This window comes from Saccopteryx leptura, chromosome 3 (assembly GCF_036850995.1).
Source record: "Saccopteryx leptura isolate mSacLep1 chromosome 3, mSacLep1_pri_phased_curated, whole genome shotgun sequence".
NCBI lineage: Eukaryota > Metazoa > Chordata > Mammalia > Chiroptera > Emballonuridae > Saccopteryx > Saccopteryx leptura.
In genome coordinates, this window is record NC_089505.1 from 151,865,452 (window position 1) to 151,890,936 (window position 25,485).

The window sequence follows — 25,485 nt, forward strand, 5'->3', positions numbered from 1 at the left end:
CTTCCCCTCTCGCAGCCGAGGCTCCACTGGAGCAAAGTTTGCCGGGGCACTGAGGATGGCTCTGTGGCCTTTGCCTCAGGCGCTGGAATGGCTCTGATAGTGGCAGAGCGATGCCCCAAGATGGGCAGAGCATCGCCCCCTGGTGGGTGTGCCGGGTGGATCCCGGTCGGGCGCATGCGGGAGTCTGACTGCCTCCCCGTTTCCAGCTTCGGAAAAATACAAAAAAAAAAAAGAAAAGAAAAAAAAAAAGAAAAGACAAACTACACAATGGGAGAATATATTTGACAATACGTCTGATAAGGCGTTAATAACCAAAATTTATAAAGAACTTGTAAAACTCAATACCAGGAAGACAAACAATCCAATAAAAAAATAGGCAAAAGAAATGAATAGACACTTCTCCAAAGAGGACATACAGATGGCCAATAGGCATATAAAAAATGCTCAACATCACTAATCATTAGAGAAATGCAAATTAATACCACAATGAGATATCACCTCATACCAGTCAGAATGGCGCTCATCAACAAAACACAGAATAAGTGCTGGCGAGGATGTGAAGAAAAGGGAACTCTCCTGCACTGCTGGTGGGAATGCAGACTGGTGCAGCCACTGTGGAAACAGTATGGAGATTCCTCAAGAAATTAAAAATTGAACTGCCTTTTGACCCAGCTATACCACTTTTAGGAATATGCCCCAAGAACACCATAGCACTGTTGGAACAGAAGAAATGCACCCCCATGTTTATGGCAGCATTTCATTGTTCACAATAGCGAAGATCTGGAAACAGCCCAAGTGTCCGTCAGAGGATGAGTGGATTAAAAAGCTTTGGTACATATACACTATGGAATACTACTCAACTATAAGAAATGATGACATCGGATCATTTACAACAACATGGATGGACCTTGATAACATTATACTGAGCAAAATAAGTAAAGCAGAAAAAACTAAGAACTATATGATTCCATACATAGGTGGGATATAAAAATAAGACTCAGAGACATGGACAAGAGTGTGGGGGTTACGGGGTGGGGGCAAGGAGAGGGAGAGGGTTGGGGGAGGGAAGGGGCACAAAGAAAACCAGTTAGAAGGTGACAGAATACAATTGGACTTTGGGTGATGAAATGCAGCATAATCAAATGTCAAAATAACCTAGAGATGTTTTCTCTGAACATATGTACCCTGATTTATCAATGTCACCCCATTAAAATTAATAATAAAAAAATAACATATAGGATGGAGCAAAAGTAAAAAAAATAATAATAAGAAGAAGCACAATGGTTGCTGTAGGAAATGTCATATGTTATAGAACTAACCATATTAACAGGAAGTTCAGGATAGACTTCCTGGAAGAAGTGGCATGCTGATATTCAGAGACAGTAAGCCAAGTAAGTGTTAGCTAGTTAAAGATGTGGATGAAGCTGCAGTATTCCAGGGAACAGAGAATGAAGTTCCTGATGTAGAGAAAAGGCTAAGATATAGACAGGAATGAGAGAAACTTAGTATTTCGGAACAGAGAAGGGAAGGCTGAAAGATACTATGTATATGAAATGCAGTGTGTTCCATATTCTTTTAGACTTGAAACCTGGCAATTGTTTTTGAACAGTCACCTCCTTTCATTTCTCTTGTCTCAATTCTAACCACATCATTTACACCAGGGGTCCCCAAACTACAGCCCGTGGGCCGCATGTGGCCCCCTGAGGCCATTTATCCGGCCCCTGCCGCACTTCCGGAAGGGGCACCTCTTTCATTGGTGGTCAGTAAGAGGAGCATAGTTCCCATTGAAATACTATACTGGTCAGTTTGTTGATTTAAATTTACTTGTTCTTTATTTTAAATATTGTATTCCCGTTTTTTTTTTTTTTACTTTAAAATAAGATATGTGCAGTGTGCATAGGGATTTGTTCATAGTTTTTTTATAGTCTGGCCCTCCAATGGTCTGAGGGACAGTGAACTGGCCCCCTGGGTAAAAAGTTTGGGGACCCCTGATTTACACCCAACCATTCATTTGTATTTCCCCTACAACCCTTCTAATCTAATCCTTCACTCCTCACTTGTGAATTACTTTAGCAGCCTCTAAGCTGCTACTATTTCTGTTTCTAGTCTCTTCCTACTCAAATCCCTTCTAACCACCACTAGATTAATTTTCCTTAAAACTTTTCATATTTCATCATGTCACATTTCTTCCTCCACCAAAAAAGAACCTCCACTGGCTTTCTACCAGATTAAAGCTAAACACATTTACTCTGGTATTCAAAGCTCTTCACATTGTAGCCACATTCTACCTACCCATTCTCTGACTTTTCTCCACTGGAAACTGTCTGTTTCAACAACATTGTTCTCTTTGTTATTAATTCAACAAATATTTATTGGACAGTGGCCATGTGCCAAGCACAGGTCTAGACCCCACAAATACAGAACTCTAGATAGGTAAGGTCCCTGCTGTCCTGGAACTTAACATTCTAATGGGAGAAGACAACAATAAATAATTAAGAGACCTCTCAGATGGTGAAAAGGTGTGTGCTGTGCAGAGCATAATCAGAGTAATGCTGGACTGCACTAGAGTGCCTGGAATAGAGTGGACCTGTATCTATATTTATTAAATAAATGAACTACATTTGCATAAGCATTGGCTCCAGGGGCAGCTACATATGGTTGTTAAAGTTGTGATGGTTGTGCACCACACAATTCTAGGAAGTACAATTTGCAGAGGCCAAATAGATGTATACAAACAACCAAGCAAGAATTGTCAGTACTTAAGAAGGTTCCTACAGGGCAGGGGTTGGCACACTGTAAGTCATGGGCTAACTCTGGCTCACTGCCCGTTTTTATAAATAAAATATTTTTGGAATACAAGCACATCCATTTGTTTATACAGGGTGGATCAAAGGTAGGTTTATAGTTGCTGTATGGAAAATGATACATAATTAATAAATAATAATACAAGAATAAACTGTTTTGCTTACTCACGACTATAAACCTGTTTTTGCTTCTCCCTGTAAATGACTGCATTCCTGCTACTGTGGCCAAATTGAGTCTGCGACTGCATGTCCTTCAAAGCCCAAATTGTTAACTATCTAATCCTCTAAGACAAACTTTCTTGACCACTTACAAGATGGGCTCTTGTTCAAGTTGAACAAAATCAAACTCATTTAGTTTTTAAATATTTGCTAATTGAGTAAGTGCCAAAAATCTTTTGTTATGTTATTTTTTTTTCCGTTTCAAAGTTATCTTACTCTTTTGCAGTAATGCCTGAAAATTCAAACTTCCCGTATCGGCGGTATGATCGGCTTCCTCCAATCCATCAATTCTCCATAGAAAGTGACACGGACCTCTCTGAGACTGCAGAGTTAATTGAGGAATATGAGGTTTTTGATCCTACTAGACCACGACCAAAAATCATTCTTGTCATAGGTATGAGGACAGAAAACAAAATTCTCTTACTATTGCTAACCTTGTTTATATTTCAAACTACTATGTCAAGTATGTATCACATTTGCAAGTACATATTTAGTTGGATAAAAAATGACAAATGAGAAACAGAAGCTCAGGACACAGTAGATGGAAATATTTTAGCATAATTTTCAATAAAACAAAAATTATTATAATTATATAATCTAATGTTATTGTACTTTTATTGAATCTATTACAGTGTCATAGAAATTCTCTATAATGAATTGAAAGTAAGTACTAATTACTTCAAAATTTTTGTCTTATGGTTTTGTCTGTTTAATTTTTAATATAGATAATTTAATTTATTGGTTTTCTAAACATGATGTGTTTTTCCCTTTAATTCAATGAATTGAATATTTATTCACTACTAACTTTAAAGGAAACAATAATAATAATAAGTTGATTAAGACTCATAAGTGGATTTTCCTTATGGCACACTGAGAACTACAATAAAATGTAAGTTTCGATGTTATAAAACAAGCATATCTGAAAGAGTAGTGTTTTATTTTACACAGCACATAAATCTGATAATTAAACAAAATTATAACAATAATAGTTCATCTTAAAAATGCCACTATGGGCCCTGGCCGGTTGGCTCAGTGGTAGAGCGTCGGCCTAGCGTGCGGAGGACCCGGGTTTGATTCCCGGCCAGGGCACACAGGAGAAGCGTCCATTTGCTTCTCCACCCCTCCGCCGTGCTTTCCTCTCTGTCTCTCTCTTCCCCTCCCGCAGCCAAGGCTCCATTGGAGCAAAGATGGCCCGGGCGCTGGGGATGGCTCTGTGGCCTCTGCCTCAGGCGCTAGAGTGGCTCTGGTCGCAATATGGCGACGCCCAGGATGGGCAGAGCATCGCCCCCTGGTGGGCAGAGCGTCGCCCCCTGGTGGGCGTGCCAGGTGGATCCCGGTCGGGCGCATGCGGGAGTCTGTCTGACTGTCTCTCCCTGTTTCCAGCTTCAGAAAAATGAAAAAAAAAAAAAAAAAAAAAATGCCACTATGAATCTTATATTGAATATGGAAATATCAGTCTGATGCTGTTTCATAAGGAATAGATATAAAAAATGTTTTAAGTATTTTTTCAGAATGCATTGTCGACCACTCTTGCAAATTATAAATTTCTCAAAATCTATGAAAATTATGAAGAGATCTGTGTACATGGTACATATATAGTCATTGTCTCACTACCAGTTTGACTCAGCTTTCGCAGAGATCATCAAAAGCAAAAATCTAATGTGAAGTGCTCAAAGCTATTCTAGCCAGTAACTGTTAACAGAGGGCAAAAGAGATGCAGCCTTCATGCAAAGAAAAACTCCAAAAAGACACAACGATAATGGCAACTAGGAAAAAAGCATGCAAATAAGCACACCAAGCTATACAAGAAGTTCACCAGACTAGAAAGTGTCACATTTGTATATCTCTAAGCATAGTGAAGATGAAATCACAAGCATGTTTAATCCTGAGTTGTTTAAAATAATATAATAGGAACAAAACTTAGAAGTTGATTTTTCGAAAGTCAAAATATTCTTGTAGTGAATGGTAGTCACTCTTGTGTCATAAATTTCTATCTGTTCTTGAAAATGGAAATTTTTTGTGCTTAAAATTTTGAGGTTCTTAACAAAAGGCAAAGAAACGCTTTGTTAAAAGAACAGCAGAAGAATAATTGAAAATTATTTCAGCATTTTATAATTAAATATTCTTTCAATGTTTTTCTTGTTGCTATTAGTGGTGATTATTAACAAGATGAACAAAGGAGACTTGATTGACCATGAATAAAAGTGTAATACCAAATTGCTCCTGTGTAAAACAGCACATAAGTGAATGTTTTGTAATTATTAATTTCATATAAAAATGATTAGAATATTTCAATAAAACCAAGACCTTTGGAGAAGATACAGAGGCTCAAATCTCCACCTCAGTTTATTTTTCACTCAGTAAAATCAACTTGCTTTCCAAGAGTATGATTTTGGTTTTAGACTTGCATGGTGTATTTTAACATTTTATGGATTACAAGAATGATACAAAACCAATGACTATAAATAACTTTTAGAGGACTGAGATAAAAGAAGAAAGGAAGAGGTAAACTTTAAGAAAATTGGGGCAATTTTATGACTTCTGAGGAATTATAAAATAACTGTACCTGAACCTTATAATTTTTTTTTAGTTTCAACCAGGGGGAGTGGGGAGGAGGTACAGACAGCCACATGGTGTCACATCCAAATAAACAAAATTTCCCTTCTGAAAACAGAGAATTTTTTTAAGTTGCCCTTTTTGGTATAGATCTGAATCTCTCTTATGTTAATGTAATTGTAAAATCTAAGAGTTAGATGAGTCCTATATTTATAAGTATTAGAGAAAAATAAATAGAACAAAATTAAGCTCAGTCTGATTTCAGAAGGAAGAATGTAAATAAAATTAATTTATTAAGAAGTTTCGGTAATCAAATTCATTCAATAAAATAAGGCTATGCTCTGTCAATTGTGCTAATCATAATTTTTTGTTCTTTTCTACTGTGTTTTTTTTTATTTTATTTATTTATTTTTTACAGAGACAGAGAGTGAATCAGAGAGATGGATAGATAGGGACAGACAGACAGGAATGGAGAGAGATGAGAGGCATCAATCATTAGTTTTTCATTGCGTGTTGCAACACCTCGGTTGTTCATTGATTGCTTTCTCATATGTGCCTTGACCACGGACCTTCAGCAGACCAAGTAACCCCTTGCTGGAGCCAGCGACCTTAGGTTCAAGCTGGTGAGCTTTTGCTCACACCAGATGAGCCCACGCACAAGCTGGCGACCTTGGGGTCTTGAACCTGGGTCCTCTGCATCCCAGTCCGATGCTCTATCCACTGCGCCACTGCCTGGTCAGGCTGTTCTTTTCTACTGTTGCCTCCATTAGTTGACAAACATTTTTTTTTTCTTGTGAAGGTGCCATAGCTTTTTTAGCATGTTTAATTTGTTTTAATTTAGTGAAATTTATAATCTATTATTTTGATGGTTTGTGAGATTAAGTGTGAAATACAGTTTATAAAGACAATTTTCATTCTTCAGGAATCAACTCAATTTGAACTTTTCAGTGGAGTAGTTACGTAATTTTTTTCCCTGCCATTCCATGATTTGCCTATGGGTTAATTGGCTAAAAGCATCTATTTAGAACTGAAACTAATTTTTGATTTGTCAAGTAATGAATTTAATCTGCTAATAGTTCATAATGTTAAATCTAATAGAACAGAATTTAGAGGTTCTTAAAAAGAGAATGATCAAAAATGTAAATAAATTCTTATCCTAAGTTTAATAACGCCATGAAAAGGTCAAAGTCAGATATTACTAGGTATATTAATTGGGATTGGGGTTAAGAAATGGTTCTCATTATATCAGTTGATCTTAGGCTAATGCACATTAAAATTTTTAATGAGAAAATAAGCCCTGGCCAACTAAGTCTCCTCAACTGGGACTCTTCTTTCAAAAACACTTGGCAGAACAAAACATCTTTCTTTTTTACTTGTTTATTTGCAAGAAGAATAAAAAATATTTACCAAGTAATAAAATGACTTCTACCCCCCCCCAAATATTTACATTGAATTAGTAGGGATAACATCAACCCACTTTTCTATTGAATTTTTATTTTCAACATTGCTTAATAAATTATATTTTAATGAATATTACCAAAGCATCTCATTATTTATTAGATGTTGACATTTAAAGATATTTGTCTACAGTCAATAATTTATGCTTAAGTATTTGAAAACATTTCATTTTGATGATTGGCAGCAAATAAATCAAAATGGGCTGGTTGCTATGTGCTTTGTTTTGAAATTTGTTCAGACTTTAGATTTCAGTTCATCTATATTGTTTACAAATATAAATTAACTAAAATAATCAGTATAATTTGGAAGTAGAATCTGAGCCATATATTTATTTTAGTACTTATGTTTTTAAAAATAAATGGTAACTAACGATTAGTTTTGAATTATATTGCAAATGTTGATTTTTTCACACTAATGTATCACAAAATCAAAATTATCATGAGTCTTATAAAATTGTTCTTGCTTAAAGATCTATTTCATTCACAGTGGATATTTACTGTATAATAGTTCTTTTGAACTAAAAGGAGATAAGGCAGGGGCATGCATGAAGAGAAGAAGTTCAAGAAAAGATGTAAATATGTCATGCCAATATTGGTGTGCCTTTGCTTCAAAAATAATTGTTACATTTCACCACATTGCACATTAAGTCTTTGTTGACATGAGCCACATGTCTGCTATTGCAGTTGTTGTCCTTTGTGTGCTATTGATTTTTTTGTTTGTTTATGAGAAAACTATGAAAGTTTACAAGGAAAAATAGTGAAGGTTTCTTTCAACCACATTGCTCAGAAGACTTTTTAAATTTATTATTTACAAAACTAAGTAGAGGAAAAACTGTCTCTTTCATCTAATGCAGTTGATCATGACAATTCTACCCTTTCCTTGGTTAATCTACACTTGCTCTGCATTTGGAATGGGATTGAGATACCATAAGTGGAACAGTTACCTGCGCTGGTACTATCGGGCTAGAAACTGCATCTTGAGATGCAGGTAGTCATTATACAAAAGGGAGTTTCTTACTGTATCAGAAGATCCCAATCTTGCCTGTTTTAAATAATAGGTGGTCCTGGAAGCGGAAAGGGCACGCAGAGTTTGAAAATCGCAGAACGTTATGGATTCCAGTACATTTCAGTGGGAGAATTATTAAGAAAGAAGATCCACAGTACCAGCAGCAACCGGAAATGGAGTCTGATTGCCAAAATAATCACAACTGGAGAACTGGCCCCACAAGTACTGCTTTTCATTTTTTAAAATAATTTTGTAGTTTTTATACCAGTTGTGAGTACATTAAGTGTAACTGTATTTTCTTCATCCTTTTTCTTTATAAAAGGAAACAACAATTACAGAGATAAAACAGAAACTGATGCAGATGCCTGATGAAGAGGGCATTGTCATTGATGGATTTCCAAGAGATGTTGCCCAGGCTCTATCTTTTGAGGACCAAGTAAGAATATCTCCTTATATTTTAAATGCCCTACTTTTGACTTAAAAGTTTGAGTTTTTTTTATAAAAGGTTTCTTGGAAGACTTGTTATTCGGAATGAGTTCTGGCCTCAAAAAGGGCAAGTACATCAGAATGAGTTGGCAGGAGGTATTTCCTTGGCACACAAGCTTAAAATTTAACACAGACACCGTCTCTGCCAAAAAGAAAAGATAAAAACTAATAATAGAATTATTTTTGTTAAGAATGCCTCTCATTATAACTTTTATTTCAAAATCTTTCCCCTAAGATTGTGTAATCTTTGACTACTAAAAACAAGCCTCGGTCAGTACCACCTAGGGTATAAAAAATCACGTGTATTTGCATTGTTACACTAGGAAGCCTTTTTTCTTGGGTTTGAAATATTAAACTACCTCCTTATAACAGGAGGGTTCAGGTTTCCAAAATTTACTCAGACTTCAGTAGATTATGCCTGATCTGCACCCAACACATTTATTTTTAAAGGGTAATAAGTCAATGAGAATATTTTGTGTATCTGTTAACCTTTGAAATTCTAGTATAACTGGTTTTTATTTAAAAGTTTTAATTACAAAAATTTTTATAATATATGGTTATAAAAATTGTAAGTCTTGGTATAAAAACTGAAAGTTTATTAATAACCTTCCATTTCATTGACCTTCCTTTCCTGATAAAAACACTGTTAAGCCTGTTATATATCTTTCAGGCCTTTTTCTGTAGCTACACACTTACACACACCCATGCATGCACTTGTGCACATACTCGTATACAATGCATTAATCTTCATAGCTCTTTTCAGGCTGTCCTGCAAAAAGTCTTTCAAATATAGTCCCATCAGCATTGAAAGAGAGAATCTGTTTCTCCCATATATTTCATATTCTTTTAAGCCAGATGCACTTCATATTTAAAATTTTTGCTGGCCTGATACATAAGAAATGGCATTTTATTATTCAAATGTACACTTCTTGAGTTTTTGCTTACATTAAGTATATTTTCAGATACTTAGTGATTATTAGTATTTCTTTCTTGTGTCAATTGCCTGCTTTCATTTATTATTTTTTAAACTTAAAGAAGCATTTAACATATGACAGATAGTATATCAGAAAAGATTAAGTTCAGCCCTGGCCTGTTGACTCAGTGGACAGAGCCAATGAGTCATTGGCCTGGCATGCAGACATCCCAGGTTTGATCTCTGATCAGGGAACATATGAGAAGTGACTATCTGCTTCTCTTCCCCTCTCTCTTCCCCTTTTCTCCCTCTTCCCCTCCCACAGCCAGTGGCTCAATTGGTTAGAGCGTGGGCCCCAGGTGTTGAGGATGGCTCAGTTGGTCCAGCATGTTGGCCTCAGACACTAAAAATAGCTCAGTTGATTCAAGCATCAGCCCTAAATGGGGGTAGCTGGGTGGATCCTAGTCTGGGCACATGTGAGAGTTTCACTATCTCTCTTCTTCTCCCTTAAAGAAGAAAAGAGCCTGACCAGGCAGTGGTGTAGTGTATAGAGCGTAGTAGTGGGATGTGGAGGACTGAGGTTTGAAGCCCTGAGGTTGCTGGCTTCAGCACAGGTCCATCCTGCTTGAGTGCGGGCTCACCAGCTTGAGCGCGGGATCATAGTCATGACCCCACGGTTGCTGGCTTGAACCCAAAGGTCACTGGCTTGAGCCCAAGGTTGCTAGCTTGAGCAAGGAGTCACTCATTCTGCTGTAGCCCCCTGGTCAAGGCACATTTGAGAAAGCAGTCAGTGAACATCTAAAGTGTTGCAACAAAGAATTGATGCTGTTCATCTCTCTCCCTTCCTGTCTGTTGGTCTCTTTCTGTCCCTCTCTCTGTGTTTCTCTCTGTCTCTGTCACAAAAAACAAAAAAAGAAAAGGAAGAAAAAAAGAGGAAAGAAAAGTAAAGATTAAGTTCAAAGAAAATGTAAGTTTGTCTCATATGAAAGAAGTCTTGTGTTAGGCAGTGTAAGGCCAGAGGACAGCTTCATAAAACCTGTCTTTGAATCTTCCAGTTAACCGTGTCCAGACACCTATTGTGCTGCTGTGCCTTTCTCCCCTCCTCAGATTTCTTCCTTCTGCAGTTAGTCCACAACCTCCAGTGCTTACTCAGTTTAAGGGCTTAGTTCTAATTTCTCTGGCCTTGAAGAAGAATTAGTTGGAAAAATCATTTATTTTGTTGTTATTGCTGCCACAGGATATGGCTATTGAAAGTGCTGTGAGAGGCATTCCATAGGCTTCTTGGCGATTGGTGGGAGCATGAGAGCCAGGCAGGCCGGCCTTCCCATCCAGACCCGGTCCCCACCCTGTGCATTGAACGAGGCGCCGTTGGCAAGCACAGGCATAAAAGCTGTTTGATTCTCTCTATTGCCTTTCACATGTGCTGTATCCTGTCTGTCTCTCTTCCTGTGGATAATAATAAGGGAGAGCCCAGAGGTTTTCTGGCCACTTTAAAAACATTAACAGGTAGTCTCTTTTTCAGATGGTAAAAAGCCCAGTCCACAACTATATCTCAGTGAAGTTGGGTGGAATATTAATTTTTATAAAAGTCCTGTTCAATTTAACTCAAGACTTCAATTTCTTGTTCACTGTCACATATCTCTGCTATCCTCAGGGTGAGCCTGGTTCTGCCTCAGAAACTCAAAGTGACGTCTTAGAATCCTGAAATTCTTCCTTTTGTGGCTCACAGTGGGGCAGGTAGGAGAAAGGGTACAGAAAGTGCATAACTCTCCTGGAACTCTCTCTGGACACCTCACCAGTCTCTCCCTTCTCTTATTCAGCCCTGACACGGTGATGGGCCAAGCGCCACACACTGGTTTGGGGATACATTAGCAAGATCACCTGGTATCTCCCTCTAGAATTCACAGTCATTTGCAGGTGCATTCTGGAAAAGACCAGTTTAAGACCTTCTTAAGTTGGCATTGTAGCAGTCTAGAGGTTCTCGGTGACCATGGGCAGTCCAGGGGTACCTGAGGTCTGTGCCTCCGTTGCTGACTCAGGAGTTCAGAGAGTGCAGAGGCAAAGCTGAAGTGTTTATGTAAAGTGAAGCATTTTGTCAGCCCTGACTGCTCCACAGCCTATGTATGGTTAAGCTCCTGGGGTATCTTTTCTTCGGGTACCATTTCTGACACCAAATGTGTGGGGATGTCCCACACCAACCTTCAGTGCCAACTAGATGTCCAACAATTGAATTCAACTCTGACACTATTTTAGTTAGTGTGGACCCAAAAGGTTTAGGGCCCAGTCCCACAAGACTAGACTGCCCAGGGGCCACTTGTATTTCTGCCCAACCAGCTATAAATTCAAGGGTTCCCACAATGCCCTCCTCAGGTTCAATAATTTGCTAAAACAACTCACAGAACTCAAGAAGACACTTATATTTGCCAGTGTAGTATAAAGTATAAAAGTCAAGAACAGTAGAGTGGAAGAGTTGTGAAAGGTAAGGTATGAGGTTGGGGGTGTGGACCTTTTATGCCCTCACTGGGCACACCACCCTCCAGCGCTTTATTCACCAACCCAAAAGCTCCCAAAATTCACCAGTGAAGAGTTTTTATAACTCAATCGATCTCTAACCCCATTGCCTTCCTGGTGGTCAGGGAGTGGGGCTAAAAGTCCCAACTTTGAGTCTCATGTTTGGTCTTTCCAGCAGTCAACCACCAATCTGATGTTATCTGGGGGTCCCACCCTAGGTCACTTTATTCGCTTACATGCAGGTGTGGTCAGGTGTTCATTATGAACAACAGAAAACTTTTCTATTAGGAAGTGCCAGAGTTTTAGAAGCTCTGTACCAGGAACCAGAGACAAAGACTATTGTTTTTATTTTACACAAATCCTCAAGGTTTCTTTGTTTGTCTCTAATGAGCTTTTTTTAATGCACACGTGGGCACATATGCCCACACGCAGAAATTTTCCCCAAGACTTTCTCACAGGCCCAGGGTTTAGAAGAGAGGAATTTCTGACATCAGCCATATACTGGAAATGGTAAGATCAGTGCAACGAAAGACCCAATAGTTAAGTGTCTTATAAGACAAGGAAGACTGCTTTTCTCTTAGGAAATAGCATCAATGTGAACAGTTCAGATTGGCTAGGCAGCTTTTCTCCTTGAAGTCGTTTCAGGATCACAGTTCCTTCTAAGTTGTTCTGCCATCCTCTAGGACACAGTCATCTTCTGTATGGCTGAAACACGGTGGCCATCACATATGGGTTCCAGCTGTCATGTAAGGGGAAGAGAATGTGAAGGTCTGAAATCCCAAGCGTGGAAGTGGCATTCATCTCTTCTGCACACATGGTGTTGCTGAGAATTTAGTCGTGTTGTAATTGCGAAGCAAGCTGGGGAACAGAGTCCTGCTGGGAAGCCAGATGTCTGGCTACAGTTCTATCACCATGGAAGGACGGGAGAACTAGCTAGCAGCTTCTACAACAGTTTGCCCCTCCAACCACCCAAATGTCTTCATGCTTCCTTCTTCCCACACATACAGTGTACTCCCTCACTCCCCCAGGAAGACAGCTCAGAGTCCCATCATCTAGTTCAAAGACCAGTCTCTACTTGATATAGTTCTGTTAGGTCCCGGTCCTCATTCTCAGCCACCTGTAAACTAAACATCAACTTACCTTCCCTCCTTGCCGTCAATAAACAACAGAAGAAGAGACCAGGAGAAGTGAGATAAAGGCTCCTATTTGGGAAAAGGAAGTTTGGCAAATACGTTTTGAACTGTAGCAAATAACAAATTCTGTGAGGCAGGGAGTGGTTTCCTGGCCTAGCCCCCTAGCAACGCCTGCTTCTGCTCTCATGGAGTAACTCATTGTGTATTCTCTTCTGAGCCTCCCCACCCCTGCCCTCTGAGGAGTTTTTGCTGTTGTCTCTTGTCAAGCATAGCCACATCAAAGTGATGTGTTGGTGACTATACTCCTTGTATAGCAATTTTAAGTTTGAAAAAACATACAAGCTTTGATCACTTTGGTAAAACCACTTCCTCAAAAATATGGTAGGCTTCTTCTCTTTTTGTGTCCAGTCAGTTCTACTGTCTTTAACTGTAACCCAGAGTTATTTCCTGGATATAGCGTTCAACTCCTTTATTTCTTTGTCCTCTCATTTGGTCGGCAATTACTTTGAGGCCGCAGAAAACATCCGGCTTAGGTAGGAAGACAACGTCCACTGTTTGGGTTTTGCCTCAGGCCTAGTTCCTATTTTGGGGAGGGGAGTAGAAGTAGGTGTTAATGGGAGTCCTTTGGCCAGTGACAGTCTTGTCTTCTGTTTGGAGTCTCCAAGCAGTTTGCTTTTTTAATCTTTGTTTTCTCTTTATCTGATTGCAAACTGTTCAATTTTTTCTTGGGTTTACCTGTTGTAATACGTTGCTAAATGCAACAGAGAGCAGTCAACACATACCAACGTTGTAGCTCTTTCTAGCTACTTCTTCTTTATCTATACTTTTCTTTAGAACATTATCTGTCTTCCAGGTTACCACAAGTAATAGTTGTACCAAATGTTTTTCAATGACATAACAAGAGTTATCAACTTTCTAGCCTAAAATATCTGTTCTCTTACTGCCCAAGCAAACCAATACCACGTGTTTTAGTTTTAGATATAGTATTGTCCCACTTATATGACTGTTGTCTCTTGTTTGGAGGAAACACTACCTGCTATAATAATAAGACAACATGACAGATTGGTGTAACACAGACACATATTTCTCTTACATCTAACGGCTCGCCGCGAGTGACCGCAGAGCAGCTTCTGTCCTCACACTCATTCGGGGATGCCGCAGGTTCTTTCCCAGTCATTACTCCTCCAATCGCTTGGGCAGTTACCAGAGTTTTGGGTCATAGACCCTTTTACACTTTTAAAAATTATTTAAGATCTCAAAAACTTTAATTTACATGGTTTTTAGCTATTAATATTTACCATAAAATAAAACATTTAAAAATATTTAATATCATTTTAAAATAACAAATCTATACAGGTTAACACAAACAACACATTTTATGAAAAGCAACCATATTTTCCAAAAAGAAAATATAGTGATAAGAGAGGCACTGCTTTACATGCCTGCAAATCTCTCTACTTCCTAGCTTAAAAAGGAGAGCTGGATTCTTATGTCTGCGTTTGCAGCCCCCCTGCTGTGACATCACACTTCATATAATCATGAAAAACTCCATTGTACATTTGTGAGAGAATGACTGTGAAAAGACGCATCATTTCTTAGAGTTAATATGAAACTAGTTCTGACCTATAGCCTCCCTGAAAGGGTCTCAGCAATCCCCAGGGGCCTTTTAAGCATACTGGAGAGCTGCCGTCATGGGATATGGTTAACATCTGTGCCATGAAAGCTAGGTCATTGCCATGGCCAGGTGACAGTTGGTTTAAAGGGAGAAAAGAGTACAAGAAGGTATGTTACCAATGTAGGATTGTTCAGGCCCCCACTGTGGGGACCCAGTCCCCTGGAAGGACTCTCTGTTCCTCTAAAGATTGTTTTTCCATTTGGTGTCAGCAGCACAAGCTTTAATAGCCAGAGAATGTAAAAAGCAGGAGTCAAACTCACAGATCAACTTCTGGTTCTAGAAGTTCTTGGGGAGATTATTAGGCGGACAATATAATGAGGAGGAAGCATATGCATTAATTTTCAGGAAATGGGCATTAGTTTTCAGGGAATGGGTTGGAATTGGGCCACCACCCCTTTCCTTCCCTTATATGATTCGTGTGGGACCTGTGATGGTGCTAGCAGGCGTGTCAGGTAGCATGCTAATAATGTATTATAATCAGGATATGATGAGGTTCAGGCTCTCCTGGAGGTCAGATTCAGCACCATCTTGATTCAGGCATCTCTGATCAGTTTTTGTTATTCTAGCCCTCTTTACTTTTTTGTGTTTTTCCCATAACTGAAATGAAAAGACAAGTACATAAGCTTTCACAGCCTATAGCCGTGGTGACAGGTACAGGCACAATTTCTTAAATCCCTCCCTGGGGAGGCAGCACACATCACTTCTCACAGTTGCTAATGAGAACTTAGGTCACATGACTACATCCTAACTGCAGGGGAGGCTGGGAAATATAGTCCCATGGTCAGGCATGGCCCTGGCTACAGAGCTGTTATTAAGGAAGAAGGGAAAACAGATTTTGAGATACAACTAGCAGCTTCCAATACAAGTCATATGCTGTGCATAGTTTCATCTTTCTTCCCACTCTTACTTCTCAGTCTAAAAGCCAAGCTCTCCAGCTCTTAGGCCTGCCATTTCAAGGGGAGGGGCGATGGACACTCCTATGGCCATAGTGTAGCTCATGTTCTCCACCTCGCATTATAAAACTACTATAAAGTAGTTTTTTCCTGTCTGAATTTTTTTGTACCTTTAGCCTGGTGGTTGTAATGAGTTAATAGATTCATGAGAGGAAAGCAACAGCGATAGGCAAGGGTGGAAGGTCAAATATTTCTTCACCACCAGCTGAGCAGATTACATGACCAAGATGTCACTCGATAGCCTAGAGTCCACAGTCAAAAGCTAAGCAAGCCCTGGCCGGTTGGCTCAGAGGTAGAGCGTCGGCCTGGCGTGCAGAGGTCCCGGGTTCAATTCCCGGCCAGGGCACACAGGAGAAGCGCCCATCTGTTTCTCCACCCCTCCCCCTCTCCTTCCTCTCTGTCTCACTCTTCCCCTCCCACAGCCAAGGCTCCATTGGAGCAAAGATGGCCCGGGTGCTGGGGATGGCTCCTTGGCCTCTGCCCCAGGCGCTAGAGTGGCTCTGGTTGCAATAGAGCGCCGCCCCGGAGGGGCAGAGCATCGCCCCCTGGTGGGCAGAGCGTCGCCCCCTGGTGGGCATGCCGGATGGATCCCGGTGGGGCGCATGCGGGAGTCTGTCTGACTGTCTCTCCCTGTTTCCAGCTTCAGAAAAATACAAAAAAAAAAAAATCTAAGCGAGGTGTTTTTTAAAGGTTGTTGACTTCATATTCCATGGGATAAGAGTGGAGGAAAAGCAGTAGTGGGATTCAGCTGGTTTGCACTGATTTGGCAGAACTGATACCTAATTTTTTGTTGAGTTCAGTGAACCGGTTGTTAAAATGGCACTTGTAATCATGGTTCTCTCTAAAGTGGGCACCTGAGCAGCCACCCAGTGTAGAAATCACAAATTTGCATTCTTTACTCTTTTTTAACATTCGTTTGCGCAACAGTGTATTCTAAGCACCCGTAGTAATGTTCATTCCGTCCACAGGTGAACAAGTGAGGATGCCAATCAAGAAGCAATATGGAAATGTCTTAAATAACAGTTTTATTGTTTTTTGTCAGGTAGTATTTAATATTTTTTCATTAATACTTTAAAACTTTTATAATATAGTCTAGTTTTGTGTACCTCTTTTATTCTTATTTAAGTATTAAATGCATGAAATAATAAACTACCTTTAGTATATCATTTTTTTTATACTTAAAACAGTCATTAGGGCAGAGAACAGGTTGTTAAATTATTTGAATTCCACCACTGGGGAAAAGCTAAATTTCTGTACTGAGGATTTATTAACTAAACAGTAAAAGAACTAAAACTAATAAGAACTCTATGGTGCTATTATTGAAAGTGGAGGAGGCAAGCCTACACCAAAGCTATACTTAAATTTATATAATATCTCAACAGTGATGTGCTCCAGCTATTTTCTCAGTACTATTTATATCATCCCAGAACTTGCTTGTTTCACTGTGCATTCTGTTTTTGAGCTATATCTGTGTTGATACTTATGGACCTAGCTCATTCTTACAGCTGTGTCATAATGTTACAGTCTATATTTATGTTTTATTAGTATACTTTCCAATTACTATAAAATTTCTATTATTACCAACAGCATTGTGACCAACTTCCTTAATACACATCTCTCTTTGCATATGTCAAAAAGGTCTCTCAGGAATATTTCTAGAAATGGATTTTCTAGGATGGAGGGAAGATATATGTGTGTGGTTTTAAAGCTATGTTTTAGATTTTGTTAGTATGATAATAAAAAGTGTCTTTATAAATTTATACTTATATTTTCCCTATTTCCCCACATCTCACCAATACTTAATTTCACATCTTTTTATTTTAGACTATCTGAGGGATTAATAATGTTTTGCATTGCTATTTTAATTTGAATTCTTCTAATCTCTAGTTGAAACATTATAAAAATGTGTTTCTCTTCTTTTGAGAATTATCAAAACATAAACTTGGCCCCTTTTTTTCTGGTGGATTGTTTGCATTTTTATTATTGATTTGAACATTCTAGATACTAATCCTTTGCTGCATATCTTGATAATATTTTCTTTCATTTATATTTTTATCAATTTTGTTTGAGAAGTATGATTCCTGTAGAATCATAGTCTATCTTTTGTCCTACAGACATTTTATATTTTAATGTGGTAAATTTATCACTATTTTACTTTTAGCTTTTGTATATAATTTTAAAGAGAGTGTTCCTTATAGTCTCATAAAAATTTTAGTTTAGTTTTGAAGATTCAGATATTTATCTGTATTAATTGTTTTATACAGTGTGAGATAGAGATATAATTCTATTGCACATTCAAATGGAAATGAAAAATGTAGTCCATGGTCCAAAGATCATTTGTTGACTGGTACATCTTTTCCCCATTGAGATGACTTATTCCTGTATAGACACAAGTTTGCTATAAGGTTTCCCTCCTTCTTTTGTTTGTTTATATATATATTTCTGTGCCAATAGAGTAGGTTTAATTGAAGAGCCCTAGCTTACAACCTGGTGTCCAAAGGAAAATCTCCCCTTTTTATTTTCTAAATTTGCTATACCTAAACATTAACTCTTTGTGAATTTTAAAATCAGTTTGTCAGACCCATAAAAATCTTCATATTTTTATTTGAATTTCAATACAGATTGTATTGCATGTAGATTCATTTTCAGAGAACTGACGTCTTCCCATCCATGAACATTGCCATGTCACTCCGTTTATTCAGGTCTTGCTTTATGTTCTTCAGTTAATAAAGTTTTATAGTTGTCCATGGAAAAGTTGCAAATTTTTTGTTAGCTTTGTTCCTAGATAGTTTATAGTTTTGCTATTATTATGAATGAGCCACTTTTTTCATAATCAATTCCTCTAGTACTCAGTGGATCTTTGCAGAATTATTGTTTGTGAAAGTGTCTGTCTGTCTCTCCCCCAGATAGGCTTCTCTTCTGTTTTCCTGAGGACAGAGCTGCCTCATTCATGTTGTAAACTGCCATCCTTTTTACTTTCTCACCACTAGCCACCTCCTTGACTTGCACACTTGCCCTGCTAACTTAGCACATTCCTTTACTATGTTGGATTCAACTACGTTTGTTGACTTTAAGTGGAAAATAAATAAATATAAATATAGATATCCATAAAAGGAAAGAATCAAGTTATGGCTTAAAAAGTGCTCTTGAGCCTGACCAGGTGGTGGTAGAGTGGGTTGAGCATCAGTCTGGGACTCTGAGGACCCAGGTTCAAAACCCCGAGGTTGCTGGCTTGAGCGTGGGCTCATAGACATAGTCTCATGGTTGCTGGCTTGAGCACAAGGTTGCTTGCTTGAGCAAGGGGTCAGTGGCTCAGCTGGAGCATCCTGATCAAGGCACATATGAGAAAGCAATTAATGAACAACTAAGGTGCCGCAACTATGAGTTAATGGTTCTCATCTCTCTTCTTTCCTGTCTGTCTGTCCTGTCTGTCCCTCTCTCTCTCTCTCTTAAAAATAAATAAGTAAATAAGTAAATAAATAAAGTGATCTTGAGTTCCATTCTCAGATTCACATATAAGGCAATGGAATTGGTTTTGATGTCAATGGAGTACAGTGCATTTTGGCTCTCGTTTACTGTGCGCTTTAAGCTAATTTACTGATCCTCTTGAAACCTCAGTGTTTTCCTTTGAAGAATGATAATTATCATACCTCACAGGATTGTTGTTAAGATTAAATAAGATCAGTACCTGTAGTTCTTGGCACAGCTCATGGCTCATAGTAACCACTCAACCAAAGGAAGTGATTATTACTCTTTGACATGGTGAGTATACTTTATATGAATAGATTTTTACAGCGGAAGGGCCCTTACCACCTCTTCCCTCTTTTTTTTAGAGGCTTTGAGACAAACAGGCCTTCAGATTCCTTCTAGGGGCTGTTTTTCAAATGTATTGATGGAAACTTTTAGAGGATGCCTTGAGGTGTTAAGACAGCACAGAACAGCTTTGCTTTTGTTTTCTGTTGGAAGGAATTTTTCTCCTGCTAGAAATGACTGGAAACTACTGCGCTGACCTGTCAGCTGGAGCCCTACTGTGGTGTTCTCAATATACATCTTGTTCTCACATATTTAAGCAAAATCAAAATTCCCTTCATTCTGTGTATTCTCTTTTGATTTCCCCCAGTTTTCTAACCAATTGCTCCTTCCTCAAGAGTGGCCCCCAGGGCTGCCTCCTTCCCTTTCCTGGCTAAGCTCGTGCAGCCATGTGGTTTTCAGTGGGGAGTAGTTTGATGCCCCCAGCTGTCTTGTTTGAGACTTGTATAGAACTCCTTGATGATAATGGTGATTGGGTTCCTTCCAAGTGTAATATATATATATTTCTTTATGTTTCTTTAAACCAAATATCCCAAAGATCTAGACTTTTATTATTATATTTATAGATACCAGTTGGTGTTCAGCTTACCTGATTTTTTCCAGTGTTTCTATACTTTTGGTTCTGTTTTTGATGCAAGCAAAGTATATTTCTAGAAATTTATATTTTAATATACATGTTTTATAATTGATTTTGTATTGTGTTATCAATGAACTCCCCAATATTAGCTGTTATTATTCCACTTTACAGGCAAGGAAACTAAAGCTCAGACAAGTTAAGAAACTTACCTGGAGCCACCAGCAATAAAGACAGAGCTAAGATTCTAAGGGAAGGGATACAGATGTTCTAGACCCCTCACTTTCTCTCATCTTAAGGTCATAGACTAGAAGCACTCAGGCTAAATGTGAGCTTCAGACAATTTTTTAAAATGTGCACCAAATTTCACAATTGAGAGATTTCATATGTATATTAAAAAGCAGATTTCTGGCTTGTCTTGAAAATTTTGGAGATTTGGTGGCTCCTCGGGGCTGCATTCCTACAGCTGAGGAGTGCTGCTGTCATTAGATAGTATGGGTGCTCTCTAGTTCACCCGCTCCCACCCCAGCCTGGCCCTTACAAGGCATTGGTGTCTATTCCTGACAGTGCCTCATGTCCTTCTCTCATCATAGCTGTGTCTGATTTTTAGCACCTGAGGCTGATGCACTCAGACCAACCGAGGTATCCTCAGCACCTGGGGCCACTCGCAAATGAACCACTGACTGCGGAAGGAAAAGAGGGAGAGAAGGGGGAGAAGAAGACGGGAGAAGCAGATGGTCACTTCTCCTGTGTGCCCTGACTGAGAATCGAACCCAGAACATCCATATGTGCGCGCACGCGCACACACACACACACACACACACACACAAAAGGAAGAAAGGAAGAAAAAAAGAAATACCTTACAAAAATATGTAGACCCTACACAGGTGACAGGTAGCCAGATAGCTGTCTCACCTAGTGGGGGCCACACTATCAACCTATATATTAGATACCTGTGAAGCTTGATTTCTCCTACTTGTCAGGTTTTAAAAATTAATTTAAATAACACATCTGATATTTCTTTCTGCACTCCCGTTTATTTTGAGCCATCCTCCTGGGATACACATATCCTTCTTAAGGAATTATGGGCTAGGGAATTAAGTATGTCTGATTCCTAGCACTTGAGCGATCATTTGGGGAACAACTGAAGTACAAATATTGATCGACTTACGACCTGTGCAACTTACGATCATTCAACTTTACAACCACAATCACTAGCCACGACTGCTCCGCGTCGCTGGGCGTATGACAGTGCAGACCAGCTTCCGGCAGCACTACCATTTCAACTGATATCCCAGACTCGGTACAGCAATTTGTGTTTTGTGTCTTCGATAATTTTCATCAAACCTCTCCCAATATTTCTACCAAGAGGAAATTGTCTTTGCAAATATTAAACCAGTTGTACTGGTAATGCAGTGTTTTACTTAAACCTGACGAATGTAAAAATAAGAAACAAAATGGTGTAGAGATGATACAAATGGCATAAAATGAACAAAGAAAATTATGATATATAACAATAATGAAAGAAAATTATGATAAAATATGACTTAAAGGTTTTTATAACATCATTTCACAGTACTGTACAAATAGCCTACTCACCTTACGACCAAATAGTGTTACGACCTGTCGGAACCAATCATGGTCGTAAGTAGAGCACTAGCTGTAATGGCATTTTTAACACAAATCCAAACCCTTGTTTAAATCAGCAGTTCGCCATGGTTTATTTTTTGAGGTATGTTATACATAGTTTTGAGGTGTAATGTTGTTAGTTAATGTCCTGATGCTTAGTAATAGCAGCCACAAAGCATTTTTACTGGGTTGTAGTGGCCAAGAGGGAGAAGAAAAGAGGGGACTTGAAAGCCCGCCTCCCACAAGACACCTTAGCTTTCATCAGTGCTTGGGGAGTATTTCAGTTAAAGCAATGGTCCCAAGATTAACCCTATAATAATTGCACTGTTACTTATTTGCATTCTTTCAGGCTTCTTGAGTGAAAAATAAAAGACTCCAGGAATTGTGCTTTCAAGGGGGGTGTGGCCCATGAGCACACACAGTCCTTGTAAATTCCATTTATCAATGCATTGTGAGACAAAAGATGGTGAGACCTGCTGGAGTAGGTATATATGACTACTTATTTGCATTCTTTCAGGCTTCTTGAGTGAAAAATAAAAGACTACAGGAATTGTGCTTTCAAGGGGGGTGTGCTCATGGGCTGGAGTAGGTATATATGACTTTTTAAAGTCTTTTTTAGTCATGATTTCCTCTAGGATTTGTAACTTAACCTCAACTTTGTCATTTAAAAAGAGTCTAAAAGTAGAGTTAAGAGTTTGATGAGGCTCTGGCTGGTGGCTCAGTAAATGGAGTGTCAGCATATGACGTCCCGTGTTTGATTCCCAGTTAAGGCACACAGGAGAAGTGACCATCTGCTTTTCTCCCCTTCCTCTCCTCCTTCTCTCCCTCTTTGCCTCCCACAGCCAGTGGCTCATTTAAGCATGACCCTGGGGCACTGAGGATAGTTCAGTTGGTCTGCGTGCATCAGCTTCAGGTGTTACGAATAGGTCAGTACTCAAGCATCGACCCCAGATAGGGTTACCAGGCGGATCCCAATTGGGTGCATGTGGGAGTCTGCCTCACTATCTCCCTTCCTCTCACCTAGAAAAAAAAAAAAAGAATTTGAGTGAGATAGAATATATAAAAACTCTCAACTGGATATAGTATTTTTAAAAAGCTTAGAGATCAAAGAAAATCAATCCTCAGAGGGCTGTCCTACTTGCGTAGTGAATTGATTTGACAGACTCATAATTTGATTTGCTGTTCCTATGGGGGACAGATTTGATTTGCTTTTAATGGGCAGTGATTTAATTTTAATTACACAGTTCTTTTCCTAAGCATTAGCACTTTCATGCATAATATTAAAGAAAACGTAGATGCATTCTCCTGAAACCATTGACATTATTATTATTATTATTTAATAATGAGGTTTTGAAATTGAAACTATATCACTAAATTATTATTTATTTATTTTTATTGTGATGAGCTGTGACTACAAAACACCATTAAAGTTAAAAACTTGATGAGATTTTTATAATTGCCCTATATAAAATAAAATTTCCAAATTTTATACAAAAAAAAATCAGAGTTATCATTGACTTTGCTATATAAATTAGGTACTGTTGCTGTATAACAAATCACCCAAAACTTTTAGCATCTTTTTTTGTTTTTTTTTTTTTCTTTCATTTTTCTGAAGCTGGAAACAGGGAGAGACAGTCAGACAGACTCCCGCATGCGCCCGACCGGGATCCACCCGGCACGCCCACCAGGGGCAACGCTCTGCCCACCAGGGGGCGATGCTCTGCCCATCCTGGGCGTCGCCATGTTGCGACCAGAGCCACTCTAGCGCCTGAGGCAGAGGCCACAGAGCCATCCCCAGCGCCCGGGCCATCTTTGCTCCAATGGAGCCTTGGCTGCGGGAGGGGAAGAGAGAGACAGAGAGGAAAGCGCGGCGGAGGTGTGGAGAAGCAAATGGGCGCTTCTCCTGTGTGCCCTGGCCGGGAATCGAACCCGGGTCCTCCTCACGCTAGGCCGACGCTCTACCGCTGAGCCAACCGGCCAGGGCTCATTTAGCATCTTAAAACAATGTGTGCCTGATCTGTGGTGGCACAGTGGGTAAAGCGTCAACCTGGAATGCTGAGGTTGCCAGTTCGAAACCTCGGGCTTGCCTGGTCAAGGCACATATGGGAGTTAATGCTTTCTGCTCCTCCCCCCTTCTCTCTCTCTTTCTCTCTCTCTGTCCCCTCTCTAAAATGAATAAATAAAATCTAATTTTTAAAAAAGCATTTGATTTAAACAACAACAACAACAACATGTATAATTTCACATGCTTTTTGTGGGTCAGGAAATCAGGAACTGCCAAGGTGGTTGGTTTAGATTCAAGATCTCTAATGCTAATTTTGCATTTAAATGGCGGTTGGAGTTAGGCTTCTTTACTCACATGACTTGGAAGACTCAAAACAGCTGGAGGTGAAACAACTGGAGTTCCTTGGGTATCTCTTCTTACCTTTCCAAGTGGAGGTCTCAGGGTGCCTAGACTTCACAGCAGCTTAAGGCTCCAAATGCATGTAAGCCCAGAGAGCTGGAGGAGGCCCTAGCACCTTTTCTAACCTAGCATCAGAAGTCCTTATGTCACTTCTACCGCTTTTGGTTCCTTAGAGTCACTAGGGCTGGCCCATTATCAAGGAGAGAGAAATTAGAGTGCACTATATTTTTATAAGGGGAATGTAAAAAAAACCCCCAAAAACAAAACAACCTGTTAACATGTTTTAAACCACCACACCATGATGCTCAATAAAAAAAAAATACCTACCCGTTTTTGACTGTGCTCATATTTGTCCCTCTTCTTCATTTCCTTTCTCCCTAGTCTTCATGCAAGCTATTCACTCAAACCTGTTTGGGCTGAAGAGTCTTCACTTATCTTCCTTTCTTGTCCTTATTTTCTCCATATCTTGTCTATCTTGTGTTCTGATTAATCTTTCTAAAAGACTACTGTCATTAATTCATTTCTCTGGTTGAAAGCCTTTAATGCTGGTTATTGTCTACAAACATGTTTCTCCCTATGAGGTTTGTACCAGAATCAGTACATGCCTTATTAAAAAAATACAGATTAAGTCCCTTCTCAGAATTACTATATTAGAATATCTGATGGATAGAACCCAAGAGACTACATGTTAGCAAGTTAACAACCTTTAGCAAAGCTGATTTTTAAGCACAGTTAAGTGCACATTTAATCCAGTGTTTAATAGCACACAATAAAGGTTCTCAGCCATAACATGTTGCCATAGTTATGGATCAGGCAGGCTTTTGCTAATATTACCCAAGTACTGAAATCAGACCTCATTCCCAGTGAATAATGTCATCCTCACTAATTTTCACACTTGACTTTCTCAAGTGAGAAAGAAATTACTTAGAATGTGAAGAATTTCACATAAGATGTGTTCTCAGTATTAATGTCATAAGGCTATTGTGTTTCTGTGGAATCCCCATGCAATGTGATCTGAGTTGGGCTTGTCTTGCCTTACTACCATCCCTTAAACACATTTTGCCCTTGTTCTTCGCTATTTGGGTCTCCTTGGTAATCATTTTTTACTGCTTATCATGTCTCACCTTCTCCTGGACACCTTTCCTTAAGATCCCAAGTCTTGGAGATTTCTCTCTACTCTCAGCTTGTTCAGCAAAACATGGTATTGTCTGTAACATATGTATATATATGACACTTTTCATATAGGACCTTAAATTGTTAATTATTAGTTCATTAGATTGTCGTGTCAGGTTCGAAGAAGGAAGATATGGTATGTTCATATTGGCAAAGTGAAGAGTTTTTAATAAAGGAACTGC

The 25,485-nt window shown here is 39.1% G+C and overlaps 1 protein-coding gene across 3 annotated transcripts in view; it reads left to right on the forward strand.

Moving 5' to 3' along the window:
* The window catches only part of AK5 (adenylate kinase 5), a 241,717-nt gene that overhangs the window by 14,655 nt on the left and 201,577 nt on the right, over nt 1-25,485 (forward strand). Inside the window, exons 3-5 of one of the 3 annotated variants that reach the window (XM_066376595.1) lie at nt 3,250-3,417; nt 8,095-8,264; nt 8,365-8,478. In XM_066376595.1, coding sequence (XP_066232692.1) covers nt 3,250-3,417; nt 8,095-8,264; nt 8,365-8,478 — 452 coding nt within the window. The remainder of the gene's footprint in view (nt 1-3,249; nt 3,418-8,094; nt 8,265-8,364; nt 8,479-25,485) is intronic. The other 2 variants (XM_066376596.1, XM_066376597.1) reach the window with 2 other exon arrangements.